Source organism: Myripristis murdjan, chromosome 9 (assembly GCF_902150065.1).
Source record: "Myripristis murdjan chromosome 9, fMyrMur1.1, whole genome shotgun sequence".
In the NCBI taxonomy this organism is placed as follows: Eukaryota; Metazoa; Chordata; class Actinopteri; order Holocentriformes; family Holocentridae; genus Myripristis; species Myripristis murdjan.
This window is the reverse complement of record NC_043988.1, coordinates 14,206,188-14,227,072: the sequence shown is the minus strand read 5'-3', so window position 1 is coordinate 14,227,072 and position 20,885 is coordinate 14,206,188. Positions and strand designations below refer to the sequence as shown.

Genomic DNA, 20,885 nt, shown 5'->3' with positions numbered 1-20,885 from the left:
TTAAAGATGTCAATGATGCATTTGTATCCACTGTAAAGTTCAAGTACACTTATCTACTGCATTAGCTTTGTAATCGCACGATATGATCATGTGTAATCAAGAGGAAACAATTTTTTATAATTTGAGTAAAATGCATTTATTCCAGTTTGGCTGTGGAGTTATTTTGTGTGAAGTCATGCTCTGAAACATTTATTCCTGCTTTTATTTGCTGAATTATAAATACAATGTATAGCTCTGAAGCCAATAATTTCCATTTCAATGAAATCATCAGACCATATTTATTACCATCCAGTGGACCCCATTATCCTGTATTCAGCTGTAATCTGATGTTTTCACTTCAGTGAACAGTCAAAATGATGCCATATTTAGTTAAGAATGCTGAGAGTCAATGAATGAATGTTGAATGTAATGCTTTTAGCAGGCTTTGAATAAATTCATAAACTATTTTTTGTGTGGAGGCAGTTGCAGGCTTGGTAGGGTATTGCCTGTCAGGTCTGTGTAGTGAGGGTTCAGGAGGATGAGGCGCTGAGCAGTGAATAAAACTCCAGCAATCTCTGATCTCTGTTAATTTTGGCATGTTCCAACAGGCGCTGCAACAACAGGATAGACAATATGTTTAGAAACAAAGTAGGATGAAATTAAACCAACAACACAGACAAGTTTTGAAATTAGAGGTGTCATCAGTCTGGCTTTCAATCTTGCTATTAATGTTTAATTAATAGTTTCGTTTTTACATATTTGTGATGATATTCAGCTATTATCACTGTTCTAGTCCCTATTCTCATTGCACGAGAAAGTCCATTAACACATCCATGATAAATAAATAATTGAGTCAAATGGGTGTGCTGATAGCAAAAGCACAAATGCAAACAGTGGGGTTCAAGACACCAACTCAAATCTCTTTGTTCTGTAGGAAAAAAGAGGCCTAACTACAGCCAATTCTACAAAGAAATGGTTTGTGTGTGTAAAAATGGTTTCAGTGTGGGTATGAACTGACTGCATACTCACATCCATCAGCTCCTGGTCATTTTTGGCATGTAGATGTCTGAGGAGGTACCAGCTGGCTACCTGCATTACTGTGACAGGGACGTCCCCAGAGGGGACAGACACCAGCCTCTCCAACAAACGCCTGGTTTCCCTGGAGAAGACACACACGGAAACAGGAGAAGGAGTAAAATGATTCCGGTGTTCAGAGAGGATGGGACGACTGCCAAAGACACCAGACAATCCTTCGCCATATCCCGACGGGCAGGATTATTTGTTGTCCAAGCCCATGTTCCATTTTCCAGTCTGCCTGACTGTGGAATACACAGTCTCTTGTGAACATGTGAATACAACATGCAAGGCCTGTGTAAGAGTGTAGAGCATGTTCATGAAACGACAAAGAAATGAGATCAACTTAAATCCAGCATACTCCTGTGTTGATGCAAATGACAGCCACAACAGCTTTGTTTATGTGTTATGAAAACCTGTGGCATGAAAGTTGGCATGACTTGTTGTCTATACTGTAACTGGCTGTGAACAAAATACTTTTCACCTTTTGAAGACAACTGGGGTTACACTCATTTTCAAATGTGCTGAGATTTCAAAGGATTTAAAAAGCCATTAACAAGAATAGAAACATAAAAGGTAAAGAACTGATACTCCACATTAGTCCGCATTTATTCTGCCTACTTTTCATTATTAGTGTTCTCAAATAAAATCAACAGACTGCAAATCTTGTCTCTGACACGCAAGGGCCTTTCATACTATGATTATCCTTGCCACGGGTGTTTAAGCAGTACCTCTCCAGCCATTAGCTTGTTCTTCTAGATTGCTCTGCAGTTTTAAGTGTATAAACAGAGGCATGAATCTTAACAGTTTCAGGTATCTTACCATCTGTGTGGTCACTTAAGAGAAGATAACACTTCTCTGAAGATAGAACATTTGCATACCCACCCAGAACCACACATCTCGCATGTGCATCTGTGGACTATTTGCAGCAGGGGAAAGAGCACAGTATCACAAGCACTGACCTAGCTGTCATCTTGGTGGCAAACTGCAGCAGTGCCTGGAAGAGAAGGGCCATAGGGGATGAGCCCAGCTTCAGCACTTCAGTGGTGGCTTCCAGCACAAGGTCCTTCCAGTCATTACCTGGGACACCAGCCTGAGAGATCATAACCACAGAGAGTTGAGGATAAAAACTGTCTGCGGAGAAAATTCTAATCTCAAAGTCCAAATTGAGATCTGTTCATCTTGGTTAAACCTGATAAAAATAGATGTGACAAACAGACAGAGCAAGAAAAGTAAAAATAAACCTTGAAGCTCTAGCCTCATTAAATGAAATGAAACAGCAATACTGCAAGTGCACACAGTCACAAGGTGTTTGCTAAAAAGGCACACAAACCTAGGACTACATTGAGTGTTGACAACTGGTCTCAGAGGAGCAGTGCCTGCAATCAAAATAAGATGATAGCTACAGATCTAGCAAAACCTCAAATAAAAAGAAGAAATGTCTTTCATTGTGTATGTTGGTATGCTACTATGAGTTTCAGGTGTGGACTAAAAACACATGATCTCCAGTTAAATCACAAAGGCTGTGCTCTTGTCCTGTTTGAATTTCCAGCTGGCCTTGGCTGCTGATCCTATAATTTCACCTTGGGATATTTACCCATCTCTCATCTTCTCTACCTTGTTGCGGCGCATGAGACATGATGCCCTGCTGTTTGTGATTACCATACTGCTGTAGAGTGTATGTGTGTGTGTGTGTGTGTGTGTGTGTGTGTATGTGTGTGTGTGTGTGTGTGTGTGTGTGTGTGTCTCGTCATATAATTCAGCTGAGCCTGTTCCAATGAAGAGCCTGTTAGTTAGTTAATAGCCTCATTACTCATCACTGCTAAAACATCCCCATGACTGTCAGGGCTGATCAGGACTGCTTTGGATCTACAGGACATCCAGGCTGTATCCTATACAGAAACTCACCATGCAGGATCCTAAGGCCAGCAGGGCCAGTCGAAGCAGGATGGCTACCTGGCTGCTGTGCATGCCCAACTGTGAAGCAAGCTGCAGGCTCTGTCTGTAAGCCGTGACTGCCTGGACCAGCAGGCCCTGGCTACGATACACCTCAGCCAGCCACTGGGGGATGGACAACGGTGGGGTGAGTGGGAAAGGAGAGACAATAGGAGATGAGGAAAGTGAGAGAAGAAGTGAAGGGAAGCAGAATGTCTGGCAAGGTGGTACAGTCAAATAATGAGGATAAAAGCTACAAAGCTAAGTTGCCTCCTTTTTTGTCAAACATTGATGAGATTACAGTTGCATAATCACTGATTAAAATTAAAAACAACTTCCGGTTTTTACATCTATATTTGTAGCAAACACAGATATAAGATGTTGCAATATGTTCAGTTGGTGGTATGATTCAATATATGACAGTAGTTCCAGAATACATTACTGTAGTATTTACACAAATTAATTTAAAGGTGCCCCTCCCATGTCTGTCCCGTCCTGTGTGTGTATATGTATGTATGCTTGCTGCCTTCTTGGCCAGGCCTTGCTCGTAAAAGAGATTTTTTATCTCAAGCAATTTTTGCCTGGTAAAATAAAGGTTTAAATAAAAAATAAATAAATAAAGGTGCACTGAGCAAAACTACAGATGGTCCACTGAAGTGAGAGCCCTTTAAACACAACTGACAAAAACATAATGTATAACACATTAAGCACCTAATCTGTCAGTGAGATGGTCCAGTGATCAAATTACATTTCATATACAGCAACAAAGTGATGGGAAATATTGAGGCTAGGTGACTTTCTTTTTTCTTTTCTTTTTCATTCAGGTTTTAGTGACAGCATGGCCAGTAGCCTGCTACCCTGGCATGAAACTGCTGAGTGCATGGTGATTCTGGTATTTTGTTATCCCTATATATTTTCAGATTTGATTATCACTATGTGATATTACTATGCTACCGCATATTAGTCAACTCTACAATGCATATTGTATGATTTCTGTAGCATATTTATTTAGTCATGAATGATGTTTAAAATCTGCTACAATATCTGAGTCTAAAAAGAGAGACTACAGTCTCTGTGTTGCCTCCTTCCTGCTGGCGGCAGATGTTTGATGTCAAGTGCACAAATCTAAAATCTCAACCAAAGCACAGCAATGGTTTTCATTAGTCCAGTCTCTCAGCAGGAGAAAGAAACACAGCAGTGTTTTGTTTCAGAGAGAGGCAGAGCCATTTAGTGATTTCAATACTAGATGACCTCAACCTTTTATAACAAAAACTGCTCCAGCAACAAAAGCCACTTTAGTATTTTCAAGCCTCTCTCTATGGAGATATAATTGAGTTTGGTTGGTTTGGCTGTTCGCACTGTGTCAGTGGTAATAATGAGGTTTAGCACTCTTTAGCATTTTAAACCACTCAACAACTGATGCTTGAAATGAAACAATGATTGTTCATCAGTAATTTATAACAATCCAAGACACTAATGGTTTCAAATGATGGAGGATCCCCTTACATGCCATGCTCCAAGGTTGGTGGGGTTAACCATGACAGCGCTGCTGAGCTGCTCCAGCACGGAGTCTGGGAGGGCAGTACCACCACTGGCCAAGAGGAGGCGCTGACACTGCACCTGTCTCAGCAACAGTACTACCGCAGGGTGTTCTGGGGAAACACTCAGCACCTGGGCCAAAACAAGGAGAGTATTACGAAGGTAACAATGGATGGGTGAGGACAAGGAGAAGTCAAATCTTCCTGTTTTTAACCACACATGTAGCCTACACAGAAATGTCCATTTCTGAAGATAAATTGGGACAAGACAGAGGAGGAGATAGAGACCAATGATCTATAAAAAAAAACAAAAAACAGACAGAGTACATTATATTACGAGTATATTAAAGATCAGTGATAGAGACCCCTGAACTGAAGATATGGAAGCAATAGTTTTTCCCTTTCAGTGAAAAACCCATACAGTTTCTCCCTCACCTGCACATGTAATTTATATTCTTTTATTATGTAACATAACTTTTAAAATGTGCAAATAACCAAACAAAAAGGCAGTACTGCTCTGTGTCAGTGCAACACTTTGGCTTGATGTATTTTTTTGTATGTATCTGCATCATAACGCAACTGCCAACACAGATACACTTCCCTGCAGTCAGTGCCTGCTGTAGTAAGCTATACTTTTGTAGTGTGTGTGAGTGTGTGTGCATGTTTGTTCTCTACCTTTGAGCAGAGGGCCTCAGCTTGCTCCAGCTGTCCTCCCAGCATGAGACCAGTCACTGCCTGCTGCAGTACCCAACCTTCCAGAGCCTGGGCTAGAGGGTGCTCTATGTCCACTACGCTACGCACTGGGATACAGAGGGGAGGCAGTTACATGCACAAATACTTAATATACTAACCACAGTAAAACACACATAGAAACACACACAGTCCTGACCTTTCTCAGAGACCACTGACATCAGGGTCTGCTCTAATCCTTGTCTGAGAGGTGCAGAGCCAGAGAGGAAGCCGGAAGTGTTTTCTGTGTGACAGGCAGCCATTAATCCCGCCCATGCCGCAGGGTCGTCTGAAAGGAGAGAGGGAATAGGAGAATCAGATATGGGTACACACTACTACTTTGCTTAAGTGGCATTCACTGAATACGGACACTGTAGAATCAGAACAATACAATTCTGCTGAATATAAACATACTTTTCGCGGCAAGAATTTTCATTTCACAAATCTGCTGGACTGGCAAATTATATCCATAGATGACATCATATTATTGTGGTTGAATTCAACATAGTCTGCATTCCAATCATAGTTAATAAAGCTTTAATTATTTCAAGGATAATCAAGTTAATCTGTGCTGCAAAAATGGAAAACTTAATTCTAACTGTGTGTGTGTGTGTGTTTGTGTGTGTGTGAGTGTGTGTGTGTGTGTGTGTGTGCACAAGCCTACCAGGGCAGAGCAGCACAGCTCTCTGCATGGTCCTCAGTGCGTTCCTGTGGCTGTCCTCTCTTGAGTGTCTCCCACTAGCCACCTGGTTCACGCCACTGTACAACAATGCCCTCTGCAGACACACGCAAGTAACATCAGGTCAGTGCCAGGCACAAACACTGGCAGAGATGCATGCTGGGGTATGTAAAAAAAAAAAAAAAAAAAAGTTTGCATTTAGCATTTGGCTCTTGATGTACCTACAATGTAATGCAGATTAAACATGAATGAGGCTGAGGCAAAAGAGCAGACCATCAGACTCTCTAACCAAAATGCAGAAGCAAAGACAACTGTGTGCTAATTTATGATGTTGGAGTTTCATAAGACTCAGAAGGGAGTGCAAAATAAAGGAAGAGTAACATTTCAGCATGACTGTACACTCGTACACATTTACCTTTCCTTGGGTCATGCTAGACAAACAGGCAACATGGCCAGCAACTGCACCACCCTACAACACACAGCAGACAGAAACATGAATAGTGCAGAGTCATAGCCAGTGAAAAATGCTTGTGTGTCCAACAGTATAACAACAGGGCTCAAATATCTGTTTGCAAGAATATTATTATTCTTTCCTAGGCTGGTACTTGGGGAGTTTGTGTTGTGTGTGTTTGTTGTTGTTTTTGTGTGTGTGTGTGTGTGTGTGTGTGTGTGTGTGTGTGTGTGCATGCGTCTATGTGAGTATTCAGGCTTACGTTGGCCTTTTTGGGGCAGTACTGTGGCACCAATCTTGACAGCAGGGCCCACAGAGATGGGTTGCCTGGATTGCTGCAAAGAAGACAAAGTAAGCAAAATAGCATACAGGTCAAAACCCGTAACAAAATGTGCACCTAAAATAAACATTTTCTGTTAATCTCATGTGTAACTGTATGTTACATCACTGAAACTTTCAAAGAGGTCTATCACTGTGGAAATTTGTAAGATCAAAACAACATACAGTATGTGACCCAACATGGGAAAAACAGGCACACTGAAAGAATTTCTTATTTCCTTGCATTTAGAGATTTAAAATGGTATATTACATAATACAGATCAAAAAATCGTATTCAAAGTGTTAACTGCTGAATCAAAAGATTTGGTATTTTGATGTAAAACAATGCACAATGACTTCAAACAGGTATCCTGTGATGGTAACTGAGTCTGGTGTATGGTGTTTGGCCACATATGATTTGTTCATACCTACTTATACTATAAGTAAGGTACTCTTAAACAATTAAATCATTCACCTGTGTACAGCTCTGGCAGCCTCTCTCTGCACAGCGCTGTAGTTGCCCTGCAGGGCCAGCAGTGTGCAGGTGAGCAGACATCGCTGCTCCACAGCACTCCCAGTGGCCGCGCCTTGCTTCAGCAGCTCCGTCAGGGCAGCACCAGCAAGCGTAGCGTCCCGGTGGACCAAACCCAGAGCACATAAACACAGCAGAGACCCTGGGATTGGCTCCTTTAACACAGAGCTGCGGAAACAAAAGATATATAACCATGAGCAGACAGACAAATATTTCCTCATGCCAGCAAGCATTAGTCTTGTTTAAGTGTCCCTGAGCAAGATACCGAGTCATTTCCAACTCCAGAGGCGCTGTTATGCAACTGAGAGAATGAAGTCAGAGCACAGAGTTTCACTACATATCATATTATTGTTACATTACATAGATTCAAATGAGGGCAAAGCTATACCTAGTAGAAAAGCAATTATTTCATTTCTCTTCACTAAATCTAATCCTGCACTGTGATTACACAAGAACTGGGTATGGTGAAGGCTAGCCGACCAGTGCAGTTTGAACTGAAAACTGACTGGGGATTTTGGCAAGGTGGAACACCTCAGGCAGTGAATGCCAGCAGATGTACTCACCATTTGAACAGCAGAGTCTTGGCTGAGTCTAAGTTACCCTGCTTGTGCTGCAGCAGGGCTAGAGCTGTCAAAATGTAAGCCTTTTCCTTCTCAGTGGACGCCACAGCCAGGGCTCGCTCATAGGCTGTGTAAAACACACAGAACAGCATATTCGATCAACAAAATACACATTCGGGTCATACTGAAACATAACTTTGTCAATAATGTACAAGTTGAGCGTCCATGATCTATCATATGAGTTTGGCTTCTCACCACTGATGCTCTCTGGGATGAGTCCAGACCTGAAGTAGGCCAGAGCCAGTCCAGCCAGGTCACACAGCTCCTGTAGTGGAGTAGAAGAGTAACACTGCACCGCCTCCTCCCACCGACCTGAGGTGCTGTGGAGGACACAGTGAGATACTTCTATTAAAAACAGCAACCTATTAAAAAGGCTTGAGCATGACACATCAGAAATGTTTCAAGCATTCTACTAACGTATTGACGAGTTCATTTGTAACTAACCGTGTGGGGCAAACCAATTAGATAAATATTTTCAATGATGGTTAACAGTTAATAAGACAGCAGCTTGTTACCATAATGCACGTCCATAGCTGCCCAGCGCAAAAGCCAGTTCCTCTGTAGAGGACATGGACTGAAGCAGCTCAACAGCTCTGAGAAAAGAGAGTTTAGAAAATATATAGTGAATTACAAACACAAATATTACTGCATAATCAAGTTAAGATACACTGGGGCTGATTCATAAAACCTATGAGCCAGTTTAGTGTCATATTATGCCCAGATACAATAATCACGGTGGGGGTGTTTTCTCTTACACAAAAGTGAAATACTCATTTGTTATTATGGATAACATCCCCTGTACAGTCCCTGTACTCCCATGCCTTTCGATAATTTGCATATACTGTGATAGCGATTCATAATAGCACACTGCAAAGCAAAAAATACAACCTCCTCTAGTCACACAGTATATTGAATGAATGGCAATTTTAAATTTTTTTTTTTTTTAAATCAACAGTTAATGTTACACTGTGTCCAAGAGCAGTAATAATGACCGAAACGAATGAAAATGTTAAATAAATATTAGTCACAGACTGGCTTTGAAATTATGATCACTCTGAATGTGGTTAAAAAAAAAACAGTTTAAGTACTGAGTACCATGGCCAACATTTCAACTGCATGATTTTAGCTGCTTTTCAACAGCTCTTCTCTCAAAATTCTGCAAGAGAGAAATTGGCTTGTCCCTGCCATTCTGACACATGGCACTGACACACAGCATGGACAAGGTGCCGAATATGTAAAGCTTAATTAACACGTCGGCTTTGACTGTCTGTCACCTGGGCTGCAACTGAGGATAACACAGCGGTAATGAGGATTTGTCACACTTTTCACAGCTGTGGTAAATTTATGAAGGAGGTAAAATTACCAGGTCACAGACTTTATGTACTGCTGTTTTGTTACCACAGAGTTTTATGAATGAGCCCGATTCTGTTATTGATCAGAGGTGCAATTCACTGCTTTTTTTTTTTTTTTTTTTTTTTTTTTAATCTAAGGAGACCGGCTACAAGAAAGAGATAAAGTCAGTCAGTGTCATTCAGACACACACCTTTGGTAAGCCTGGACAGCCTGCATCTTCAGCTGCAGATGTTCGTTCAGGTAGCCCAGCATAATGAAAGCATCGGGGTCAGACTGGATCCTCTCTACGTTATTAGACACAACAGGACATGTTACGCACTCTCGTTTGTAACACATGACTCATCTACCTAAAGATATTCGTGTACACACCCACGTGCACACAAAGACACACACGCTCTACCTGTGTACTTGGTAAGTGCCACCTGAGCAGCAGAGACAGCGTTCATCTGGACTATGTTGTAGCGGTACAGCTCAGAGTCCCTGTTGCTCTTATCCAGCAGGGTGGCACACACCCAGTAAGCATAGCCCTTCACTCCCTCTGTCTGTGGGTGTGAAAGACATGAAGTTGAGAGGAGAAGTAGATAAGGATGGAAAAAAACAGGAGGGAATGTGGAGTGTGACATAATAGGTGAAAAATCAATTTTTTGTTTCGTCACAGTATCGTCCCTAATGACTTTTTAGTGCTAACATAAGGCTAATAAATGGAGATTAAAGAGAGAGACATGAAGGAAAAATTAAATTCTCACTGGCCAACTAATGAGTGGCAATAACAACAGCAAACACGGTCATTCTAGAAGGTCACCCACATGCGTGCTGAGCTCAGTGGTGTGCCTAAAGAGGTCCATCGTGTCGTAGCTTCCCACTGTTTCTGCAATCAGCGCCTGGTAAGATGACAAAGGGATGATTAAAGATTATCATTTAAAAAGAGGAACAGACAAAACGAAAGGAAAAGATGACTTGGCATTACAGTTTATTCTAATACTACTATTAAATGATTTTTAATCCTGTGTCTTGTCTAAGATGGGGTAAGCACCTGTCCAATCCAGCAGTTGACATAGAGCGGCTCCAAGGACTGAGCAATTTTGAAGGCCTCGTGAGAAAGCTGTGGAATCAGGAGTGCAAGTATTAACTATGAAAAGGTCCAACGTTGATAAAAACAAAAATGATGAGAGAAATCAAATTATTGCATACCTCTATATTTTCCTTCTTCAAATACAGGGCACCAAGGTTGGTCCAGGCAACAACATTCTATTATGGGTTAGGAAGAATAAAATAAAAAACATCAAGCTTTTACCTAGGAATAAAATTCGCCTTCTAACCCTGACCATGACCTCGAGATACTCATTACGTGGCTCACAAGCCATGTGCAGCTCTCACAGCCTTGCTTTGCAACTCACTTTGATCCACTGAAAGAAATATAATAACACATTAAAAATAAAACAAGTACCATGAGTATTTTCCCCTTTGAGCAAGTAAGTGAATTTGCCGTGACATAGCAGCAGAGCAGGGCAAGTTGGCATATTCTGAATTTGAAAGGGAAGTGAGTGTGAGCACTATTGCATTCCCACTTAGCACTGCTATGTGTTGTTACCATGGTATACAAAGTCAAGTGCAGCTATAATACATAGACTTGATATTGGGAAGCAGAAGCATAAGATGGTAATGTGAAAAACAAAATGTAATTTGTTTTTATATGGTTAAAGTCAAAGTGTATCATATTATTGAAAATGAAAAGTACTTGCATAGTGCAGCTGGCAGGGTGGAAATAACATGTGTTCTACAAAGAGCTGAAGAATGTATCACCTCTATGGGTCATAAGTATGAACTGCAATAGTTAAGTCTGGCAGTGACAATTCAAAAAAGTGTGGCTTTAAGTGAAGTCTAAGCAAAAACAATGAGTACCACTGCAACTGTGACCCTACATGCCAATAAATGTGTAATACTTACATTTGCTTCAACTTGTATGGACTTGATGAAGCAATGTTGAGCCAAGGCAAAATTCTCAAGGCCTGGTGTGAGAAAAAAAAGAAATTACAGTAGCCCCTCATTCCTAAATTAATATTTAAATAAATACATCACACAAAATAGGTACACCAGTTGACTTAGTATGTTATTACCTTTGCTCATGGCAATCACTCCCAGGGCATTCCAGTAATTGTGGTTCCCACTGTCCATCATGATCGCCTTTTTAACACACTGAGAAGAAACAAGAAAGCAGGTAAAAGGAAAATAATAATTTTGTAAGCAAACCATGCAAAATAAAATTATCAAATACTTGGTAATCTGGTAAATTCAAGTCTTGCAGAGGTTATAATTAATTCAACAGCAATACAAGACAGTGACAGTTACCTGTTGGGCCTTCTCCAGGAGCTGGACAAGAGAGCTCTGGTCTCCCTCTGCAGGGCAGGGCAGGTTGGCCTGCCGATGGTAGTTGAGTCCTAGGTCATACCAAAGGCTGGGGGCTTCAGGCATCAGCTTTAAAGCACGACCGTAGCACCTATAGACCAGAGACACACTTCTATATCTAGATTCAATCCCAGAACAAGGACTATGACCTTAAAACTTCCACCGCCCATACTATTAATGTTTATGCATGAAAAAGTACCATTTGTCATTGTCCGGGCAAACATCCACTTTGCCAGTGCAACACTGATGCACAGACTTTTAGCATTTTTTACTACATGCATATGTATTTTGAGCTGTGGCCCTGCTGAGGCACAATAATGGAGGGAATTATTAAAATTATTCAAATGAATCTCACCAACTGATTTACTGAACCAGACAGTGCTAGTTTTACCTCTCCGGTTGTGCACTGTATTCAGCGCCCAGAGAAAGCAACTCTTCATTTTTGACACCAAGGTTGTTGATTTGGAAATTTGAAGAAATGAAAAGAATGAATGAATGAATGAAAAGAATGAGAAGTAGATCAATAAAGTTCAGTGTTCATTTTACGCATTGCTTTCTTTGAGATGTCAGCGGATGAGGTAAAAACTAGATAAAGGCTGCCAAGCTATGCAAAACTATCCCTGCATGAAGAAATACAGACAGACATGGAACCTAGGACCAGAAGCAGTCCTGCCATGCCAGCTTTCACCTCAACTTCTGGCTACCCTTCACCTCCTGGTCTCACGGTCTTTACAGCAAATGGTGGCAACTAAGCTGCAAAGTCACAGTGTTAATCAGTCATGCACTATCAAGGTGCTTAAGGCGAAGCTACAGCAACAGGAACATCACATATGACTGCTGGAAACTAGCTCCATGAGACAAAAGCACATTTTTTTTGTGCCTCAGTGACATCAAAGCAATAAATGCAACACACATGTCCCTGATAACACAATCTCTCACAATACATCACATCTCCCAGAACCGAAAACACATATAACCTTCACCATCAACATCAAGGCTGTCTGCAATGCCCAGTGTCTCATCACATGGCCAGTGGCTAAATCCCCCTGGTTCAATCTATTTACCCCAATTTATTGATGACTAAGCTTCATGAGGTGAGGTCAAACAAAGACCGGGGTGTGAGTTACATAAACGTAAAGATTTGTAATTCCTACATTCTCAAAGTCTCATAGATTGGACAAACAGCTGCCGTCTATGCAGCCACAGCCACACTGTGCTGCTGGTAAATGAAATGAAATGCATACACGAAATTTTTAATGTTCTATTTTGCCTCTTCCACAAGCACTCGTAATTTCAGAAAGAGAAACTTGCATCTACACTTCTTCACAGCAGATGCTATTTTCACAGAAGATGCCAAGTGGTTAACTGCAATCTCAAGATTTATATAGCACCTCTGGTATCCTGATTGCCTAAATGTGGCTGAATTGCCCATGAGTTCATTAACATAATAGCTGATATTAAATCACTTGCCAACTAGAAACTGCTGTGCAAGTTATTTTCTTGTGTGTGCGACTGGTTTGAGTGTGTCTTGATAAACATGGGCATAGACTGTATGTCAGCTGTGTTTTTCTTCTTACCCTGAACTCTCTTTCTGGCACAATATCCAATCTTTTTTTTTTTTTTTTAACTGATAACAGTGAAAACATTAGCAGAGTAGCAATGATTTTTTGCAGGTCTGAAAACTATGTAGTCATGCCATATTGTGATTCCAAGCCAGATGGAGGCCATACCTCTCACCAACTTTGAGAGTCTGGGCCTGGTTGAGAGTGTGACTCTGGGTGATGGGGTCTAAACCAGCCAGTGGGCCTGGGACTAGAACCAGGGCTCTGTTTGGTGACACAATGCCGACGGTGGTGCAGGAGTCCCCCAGAAGCTTCCACAGACAGGACAGGTCTGGACGCAGCTCCACTGCCCTGAGGAGGAAAGAAAGAGTGGTGATGGGATAGACAGAGGAAACAAGAGGAGCCATCAGTTTGATATTACAGTATAAAAGGTCACAGATAAACCTTGTTTCAAACTAAGTTTTGCTTGTAAAACAAACTTGTGGTCATTACCTGAAAAGGTTTTTTATAGCCTGCTGGAGAAGGTCTATGGCCCCTCCATCTCTGTAATCTTCCATTAAACCTTTTGCAAGGGACAGTAAACACTCCCCCAGACCTGAAAAACCCATCGCAGAAAACCCACTCAACAACCTGAACCTGAAGAATAAACCAAATATGTGTGTGCACTCACACAAACTTGAACGCCTACCTTTAAGAGCAGGCACATAGTCCTCCCTTGTCGTGATCTGCAGGTACTCTGCAGCAGCTTCTTTGAACTTGCCCAGAGTCTGTTTGATAGCCGCTGCCTGATAGACACTATAGATGGAGGTCGGCTGAAGCTGATGGGCCTTACCAAAAGCCTTCAGTGCTGCTGTGAAGCTCCGGCGATTTAGGTAGGCCTCGCCCAGACACTCCCAACACACCCAATCCTCAGGATCTGCCCTCAGTGCTGCCTGCAAACTAAAAGTAAACAAAATGCAATTGTCAATGGTAAGAACAGGCTTAAAAACAAGAAAAAACAAGCCTTGAAATGAAATAGGACTGATATAATAAGCAATCCTCCAAAGAAATACGGAGCAGAATTACATCAAATAAAAATGTGTTGGCTGTTAGGATGCTTACTCAGCAATAGCCTGTTGATGCTGTCCAACCTTCAGGTGGTAAAGGCCTCGTCTCATCCAGGCCCACTTGGCCGAGCCTGGAGTGGCTTTGTCAATCACTGACTGAAGTATTGTCAGGGCAGTGTCCTGAAAAGCAGGTCAAAAAAGAGGTCAAAAAGGGGGAAGGAGAAAAGTAAGAAACACTAACAAGTGTCAAAAGCACACAACACCTCCAAACTCTTGTCGCTGTCAAGTTTGATTTGTCTCAGTTGGTCACTACAGTCACCACTCACCATATCCTCCTGTTCCATGCTGAGATCCACAGAGGCAGCTCCTGACTCAGCATCACTACTGTCCAACTCAAAGGCCTTCTTGTAGCAGCCTCGAGCACGGCCGCGATCCTTCGCCACCTCCCGGTAATAATGTCCAAGGTAGCGGAACACACAGCCAAGGTTTGGGTCCTGCTTTGCAGCCTAAAAATTAGAAATGAAGAGATTGTTTCAGAAATTAGATATCCTCCATTTAAAATCGTGTCGCCTTCTTCTGTCAAATAACAGATGTGAAAAAAAACAAAACAAATAAATACAATATACTGTGACACGTTATAAAGACGGATAAGTAAGTTAAGTCCTTTTAACACTAAGGCATAAAGGTAATACCAGTTAAATTTGAAACTTGTTTATAGAGACCCCTGAATCCTTTGTAGCACTGTATCTTAAACGTGGCAAACATTTTTAGATAGAGTGATGAACTTGTGTAGTGTGTATATACAATGTTCTGGAATACAACTTTTCAAAAACAATGCTACTTGCAAGAAATGGTCCATTAAAAGTTTTAACTTTTTTCAAGAGCATAAAAAATGGCTACTTATATAGCGCTTTTATCCAAAGCGCTATACAAGCTTTCTGCTGCTCACTCACTCATTCACACACATGCACCAATGTCTGGTGCATGTGGGGTTCAATATCTAAGGGCACTTCAAAATGCAGAGAATCATCCGACCCTCTGATCTGTGGACAGCCTGCTCTACCTCCTGAACCACAGCTGCTGCAACTGTACTAACCTTGAGCAAGTGTGTATGGGCTTTGCTCCGGTCTCGGCGGGTCTCTTCCCCCATGTCCCAATAGAGCCGCCCCAAAAGGAAAAAGTACTCCCCACAGTTTGGGCTCAGGCCTGCTGCCTCCAAGAAACTACACCACATAGAAGAGCAAGACAGAAAGGGTTAACGTGGAGGATTATACCCAAGGTAGGCTTTCACAAAGTTAGATAAAAACACACAGACATGTTTTGCATGAACAAAAAGAAACAAATAACCAATTATTTACCTCTGTTCTGCCTGGTGCTGCTGGCCTTGGGTTAATTGTACCAGCCCTCTCAGTGCCAATGTCTGGGCCAGGTTAGGATGAGAGGCCAGCAACTCAGATGACACCTATGGAGGATACAGATCTTTTTGTCTTGAGTCTAAAACTATTACATTCAGGGCCACTCTTTTCTCCTTTGACATATATTAAGAGAAAGGGTAGGCATGTATCTCAAACTGTAAGCACTGTCCCTTGTTCAATACTGACAGTTCTCCAGAGTTATATCTTCAACTGTGACTATCTCTACTGCAACACTGTATTTCCTACTCAGATAGCTCATATTGTATTGTATGGTGTCATATCATAAATCTGAAAATATCCACAGCTATTAGACAGAATTAAGTAGACAAAAACGGTTTCTTACCTGATTTGCTTGTTCAAGCTGTCCTTTATTCAGATAAGCTCTTCCTTTAAAGACTATCAGAGCTGGGTCTTTTTCAGAAGCTGGAATCTGAAGAAACACAGGAAAAGCAAGTCACATAGGGAGAGATGGACTAAGAGTATGAAACATAAAATGTAATGTGTATTTCCTTGTAGATTAAAGATTTAATTTTGAATCTTCTAATATATTTTCTTGACATCACAGATGTCCATGGGTATGACTGTGAAACATCTCTATACTGAACTGGAAAAAAATAAGAGTACTGCACATGGAATATTTGCATTATTAAAAGGAAACTCAGTAAAAGTTGCAATAACAAAGATTTTCACTGTCCAACAGCGCAAAATGAACCTAATATATCTGCAGGGGTTTTGAAGGACTGTTGATGAGTGCTGATGACCTGCTTGCATTTTGAATTACTCAACAATGGAGGACTGGCAGCATAACAAATTTCATTCTACAATACTGACAAAAAAGTATGCTTTTACTTTTTATTTTATCTAACCTCTTTTCTCTCTGTTGGATCTCTGCTCTAAATTGCTAAATTACTCATATTTATTGTGAAAACCTGACTTAATAAGTAATAACGAATACAAGCTACAGGTAGCTGAGCAGGTATCTGTTAATAATGCTACAGTTCCTTGATCACTAATAGAAGTTAAAAAAAAAAAAAAGTTATCCATTACTTAATGTCACATAAATTAAACAGACAATTCCAATATAAATAAAACACTATGCACTACTTTGTGTGTGTGTGTGTATGTACACATGTGTGTATCACCTGTGAGAATATCTCCAAGGCCTGGTCTGCAGCCTTCTCCTCCCCACTCCTGACCAGAGCCTCTAGCCTCAGCGTTTGCAGCCGGAGCCTCAGTTCTTTGTCTCCAGACGCACAAAGTGTCAGACCTAATCAAACACAACCAGACACACACCAGAGTTCAGTCTCTAATTGTGGGAGTAGAGACAATTTCAGACAACTCAAGACATGCCCTGAAATGATAGTTAACATCATCGTCTTCAACACCACATATCCCACATTTTTAATAATTTATCCTCCAGCATGGTAAGTTAGATTTTTGCTGGAACCTGGAAAATGAGCAGCCCAATTCTTCCTCAGCGATTGATGGGTGATTACATAATGTTGTTAGATCAACTGGATGGTGATAAAAATATACACTGGACCCAAAATTAGAGATTTTGGTCCTATGGACACCTATCTAAGAAAATTTTCTTGTGAGATATGACTGTGTAGACAGTATTATAAGTAAGTGAGGTGATAACAATAGCATGGAGAGTGACATCGATGTATAAGCAAAATTGTGATCCTTGTATGTACTGTCATTGTGATAACTTTTATTTAGTGAAGTAATATTTCAATTAGCTTATTATCCATTTTTCTGGGGACCCCCTGGAATTCCATCGAGGATACCTGGGGGTCCCTGGACCTCACTTTGGGAACCACGGCCCTGACAAACCCTACCTTGGAGGCAAGATGCAGCACAGTCAGAGTATCTGTGCATTTTGAGCTGGGCCTCAGCCAGGCTGCACCACCCTGTACTGGAGCCTGTTTTCTTCAACCCTAATGAAACAGAGCAGACAGGTCGGACAGTCAGCACAGATACTACAGTCCACCAGTCCAACTTCCAAATTACAGCGCTGCTCATGATGAGATTAGCCTAAACATTTAAGGCAGCATGTGCCAAGTAAAAAAAAATGTTAAGGTACTTTGTTGCAGGGCATACTGACCTCGTTCCAGATTTTTAATGGCATCTTCATATTTGCCCTCCTGAAGAGCTTTCATGCCCAAACCAAGGTGACCTAACTCAGAGTCAGGGACCCTTTCTAGGAGCCGGGAGAAACAATTGGCTGCATCCTCACTCTGGACACCTGCAAATGAAAATATAGCATGTATTAACACTGGCTGTGCCATGTACTGATCAACTCTCTGAATGCAAAGGTGAACGATTTGATGCTTGACATGAGACTTGATAGCTTTTAATAAAAAGCTACTCAACTCTTTGTGATAAAGTCAATCACTGCTTACTGTGACTATGGGTTTAATGAGCGAGAAAAAGAGTGTCTTACCTGTTTTGATATAGTGAGAACAAAGGATTTCAAGAGGATAACTTTGGGTGGGGTAGAGGGACAGCATGGACTCACATGCTTCTTTCATTTTGGCCTCTTCATGTGACAGCTGGAAATAGGGCAGGTTCATGATCAGCAAGTCAGTTAGGAAAAGACTATGCAGTGCAAACCATGAAGTGGCCCCTTTTCAATCCTTCAATTCATATGGACCCATTCATTAAGACTTTTGTGATGGTGAAGCTAAGATTTAAGAGAGTGCACTTACTTTAGAGAGGCATTTGACATAGTCAGCTGAGAGCTTCCTGTGCTCCTCTCCTGGCACAGGATCAGTGAGAGCCATGGCCTTCTCAAACGCTGTGATTAACTATCATTAAAAAAAAAAAAAAAAAAAAAAAAAACATTATGGCCAGTTAGCATACAGCATAGGGAAAGTTTGCTGCAGTGGTATTAGGAGAAAAATACCAGCGTTGTTTTATGCTGTAATCGCTAGCTGCACCATGTGCTCAGGAAATCATACATGCTGCTGATTTTGCTGTGTAGTGAAGGAAAACATACATGCTGCTGAGTTTCGTTGTCCGGCTCCTCCATATCCATGCAATCCGAGAGGAGACGGGTCATCTGTTGCCATAGCTGCAGCAGCTCGGTCTTCTCCGAAGCGTCTTCCTCCTTCAGTTGGATGAGCCGTAGCCAAACCTTTGCCAGCTATGTACAAAAAAACACACACTCGTGTAAAAATAAATATCCAGCATTCATCTGCCATCTTATCTTTTGATTACTTTTGAACACGAGCCTTAAGAGTTACATACCTTTAAATATTCTTTGTCTGACTGATAGATATCTGACACTTTTTTGATCACCTCATAACATTTGTTTTTATCAGAACTGTGAACAGAGAACAGAATGAAAATCATCATCAGAAATCAAATATATGAAACAACTGAAATCTATGACTTTTGTTATAAAGTTAGGCACAAGATGTCTTGTGCAGGACAATACTAAAAAATGCCACAGGCACAAAAAAAAATCACGTTTTTTAAGGTAAGAAATCTGTAGAGGGGGTTGTTCAACAGCATACCTTGAATAAAGTTCAATAAGCTTCTGATAGACATCAGGTAACTCAGTTTTGAAATCCCACTGGTCGGTCTTCTCATACAGATTTGCTAATCCCTGAAAAACAAATGTTGCATTGGTAAGTTTCAGACTGTGGAATACTGAAAAGGGCCTGGGGCTCCAGGCAGATATGAGTGATTTGAGTTTTAATACTTAAACATATCCCAGGTATAGATTCTGTATGGATACATTTTTAAGTATTCTCTCCATTAGTACCATCATTAACAAATGGAATGGACTTAACTGTTCCTACTTCAGATCACAAAATCATATCTGATATGCAAATGTCACTGTGATGACCCCCGCTGTTTGGGCTTGAGGTTAGCTGACTTCACCGGACTTACTGTTTTGTTTTTCAAGGTGGGTCACCAGCGCACCTGGGAGCATCCGAGGGCACCTTTGTCATGCTGCCTTAGTTACATGAACACACATCCCTCCCTCACACACACACCTTACATCACTGACCCTACTGACATCCACACCCAATGCTTTGTTAAATATTTAGTTAATTCTTTAATATGTTCAACTTGATTTAATAAATTATCTTTTCTTAAAAAACCTGGTGTGTCTCTCTTTTGTTGTGGTCTAAAGGCCAGTTCATAACCTCATGTTCCGAGTTCAAGACAGCCAGATAGTGAGTAGTGACACTGTCCGTTTTCCTGTCTCACCTGCCATGCCAGCAGCTGCTCAGGCTCCAGCTCCAGGGCCTTCCTGTACGCTGTCTGTGCCTGGTCTGGCTGCTCCAGCTCACTGGCTGCCAAGCCGATGAACACCCAGGCATTGTAATTGTTCTTCTCAAGTTTTAAAACAGCCTAAAGCCAGGTTGAAGACAGAAAAGTCAACGGTAATTATCTTTTCAAGAACTGTATCTGTCTTGGTCAGTACCCAGGATCACTTAAAGTTATAAACACAATCAAGACCTGTTAAATGCCTCACTTGTCTTGATAGCTTACCTTGCAGTGTTTTAGAGCCTCTTTGAACTCTTTGTTTTTTATGGCTTCCCTGGCACTTTTCAGTGCCGTCTTAACTTCTTTATTAGACATCCCGTGATAATCTAAGAGATGCAATGAAATCAGAACATTGTCACATTAAATCCGAATGCCATAGCCCACCTTTCCAAGCTCGTCAGTGTGAACAAAATGTGAACAGAGCAGCTGTTTGACTTGAGGTTCAAAATGATACTGAAACCCTGGAAAAGATTTGAACTTGACGGCTAACCCAGGTAACATTACAGGCAACTGTAAGCTGTGTTGTCAAGCTAACTAACTTCCCTTACCCAGGCAGTGGCTGTTCATACAGAGAACTAGCATTAGCTACTAGCATTAGCTGTTAGCTTTTCAAAGCCACTGAGCGAGCCTGTGACATGAGCCTGAATTATAAATGGAAAATACTGTAAAACCTTCATGGACTGATAATCGTTTATTAATCTGGATGCTGATAATGTTTATAGTTACCCTCCTATGCTCTGAAGATGCAATCCATTCACTGTTGACGTTTCAACTTTTTTTTTGTTGACATGGAAGTTAAAGCCCCGTGACTTTTCAAAATAAGAGCACGTTTCAGTAGGTCCATTTGCCTCCGTATTGATAGGACAAGGCAAGTGCAGTGTATTATACTTATACCAATCGACAACACTAAAAGTAGTAATATAAGCACTTATGCATTAAATACGAATTAATGAATGAATTCCAC

At 41.2% G+C, this 20,885-nt stretch overlaps 1 protein-coding gene across 2 annotated transcripts; it reads right to left on the bottom strand.

Annotated features, from left to right (window-relative positions):
- Nucleotides 1-82: 82 nt before the first annotated feature.
- skic3 (SKI3 subunit of superkiller complex) lies at nucleotides 83-20,727 on the bottom strand. 2 transcript variants are annotated; one of them, XM_030060535.1, is made up of 41 exons: nucleotides 20,648-20,727; nucleotides 20,147-20,247; nucleotides 19,862-20,005; nucleotides 19,159-19,250; nucleotides 18,890-18,965; nucleotides 18,639-18,785; nucleotides 18,349-18,447; nucleotides 18,084-18,192; nucleotides 17,745-17,885; nucleotides 17,479-17,577; nucleotides 16,780-16,904; nucleotides 15,981-16,067; nucleotides 15,581-15,684; nucleotides 15,319-15,445; nucleotides 14,549-14,728; nucleotides 14,278-14,402; nucleotides 13,865-14,115; nucleotides 13,669-13,771; nucleotides 13,345-13,527; nucleotides 11,558-11,705; nucleotides 11,326-11,404; nucleotides 11,156-11,217; nucleotides 10,400-10,456; nucleotides 10,242-10,310; nucleotides 10,015-10,089; nucleotides 9,609-9,750; nucleotides 9,399-9,492; nucleotides 8,371-8,448; nucleotides 8,051-8,175; nucleotides 7,799-7,922; nucleotides 7,179-7,403; nucleotides 6,648-6,720; nucleotides 6,350-6,403; nucleotides 5,920-6,031; nucleotides 5,416-5,544; nucleotides 5,202-5,326; nucleotides 4,495-4,659; nucleotides 2,962-3,114; nucleotides 2,016-2,146; nucleotides 1,009-1,138; nucleotides 83-590 (listed from the first exon to the last, which is right to left on the bottom strand). In XM_030060535.1, exons 2-41 carry the CDS (start codon nucleotides 20,234-20,236, stop codon nucleotides 510-512), a joined length of 4,713 nt encoding a protein of 1,570 aa, XP_029916395.1. In that variant the 5' UTR covers nucleotides 20,237-20,247; nucleotides 20,648-20,727; the 3' UTR covers nucleotides 83-509. The 2 variants fall into 2 exon arrangements, with proteins under 2 accessions (XP_029916395.1, XP_029916393.1); XM_030060533.1 differs by lacking the exon at nucleotides 20,648-20,727 and adding an exon at nucleotides 20,470-20,488.
- Nucleotides 20,728-20,885: the final 158 nt, after the last annotated feature.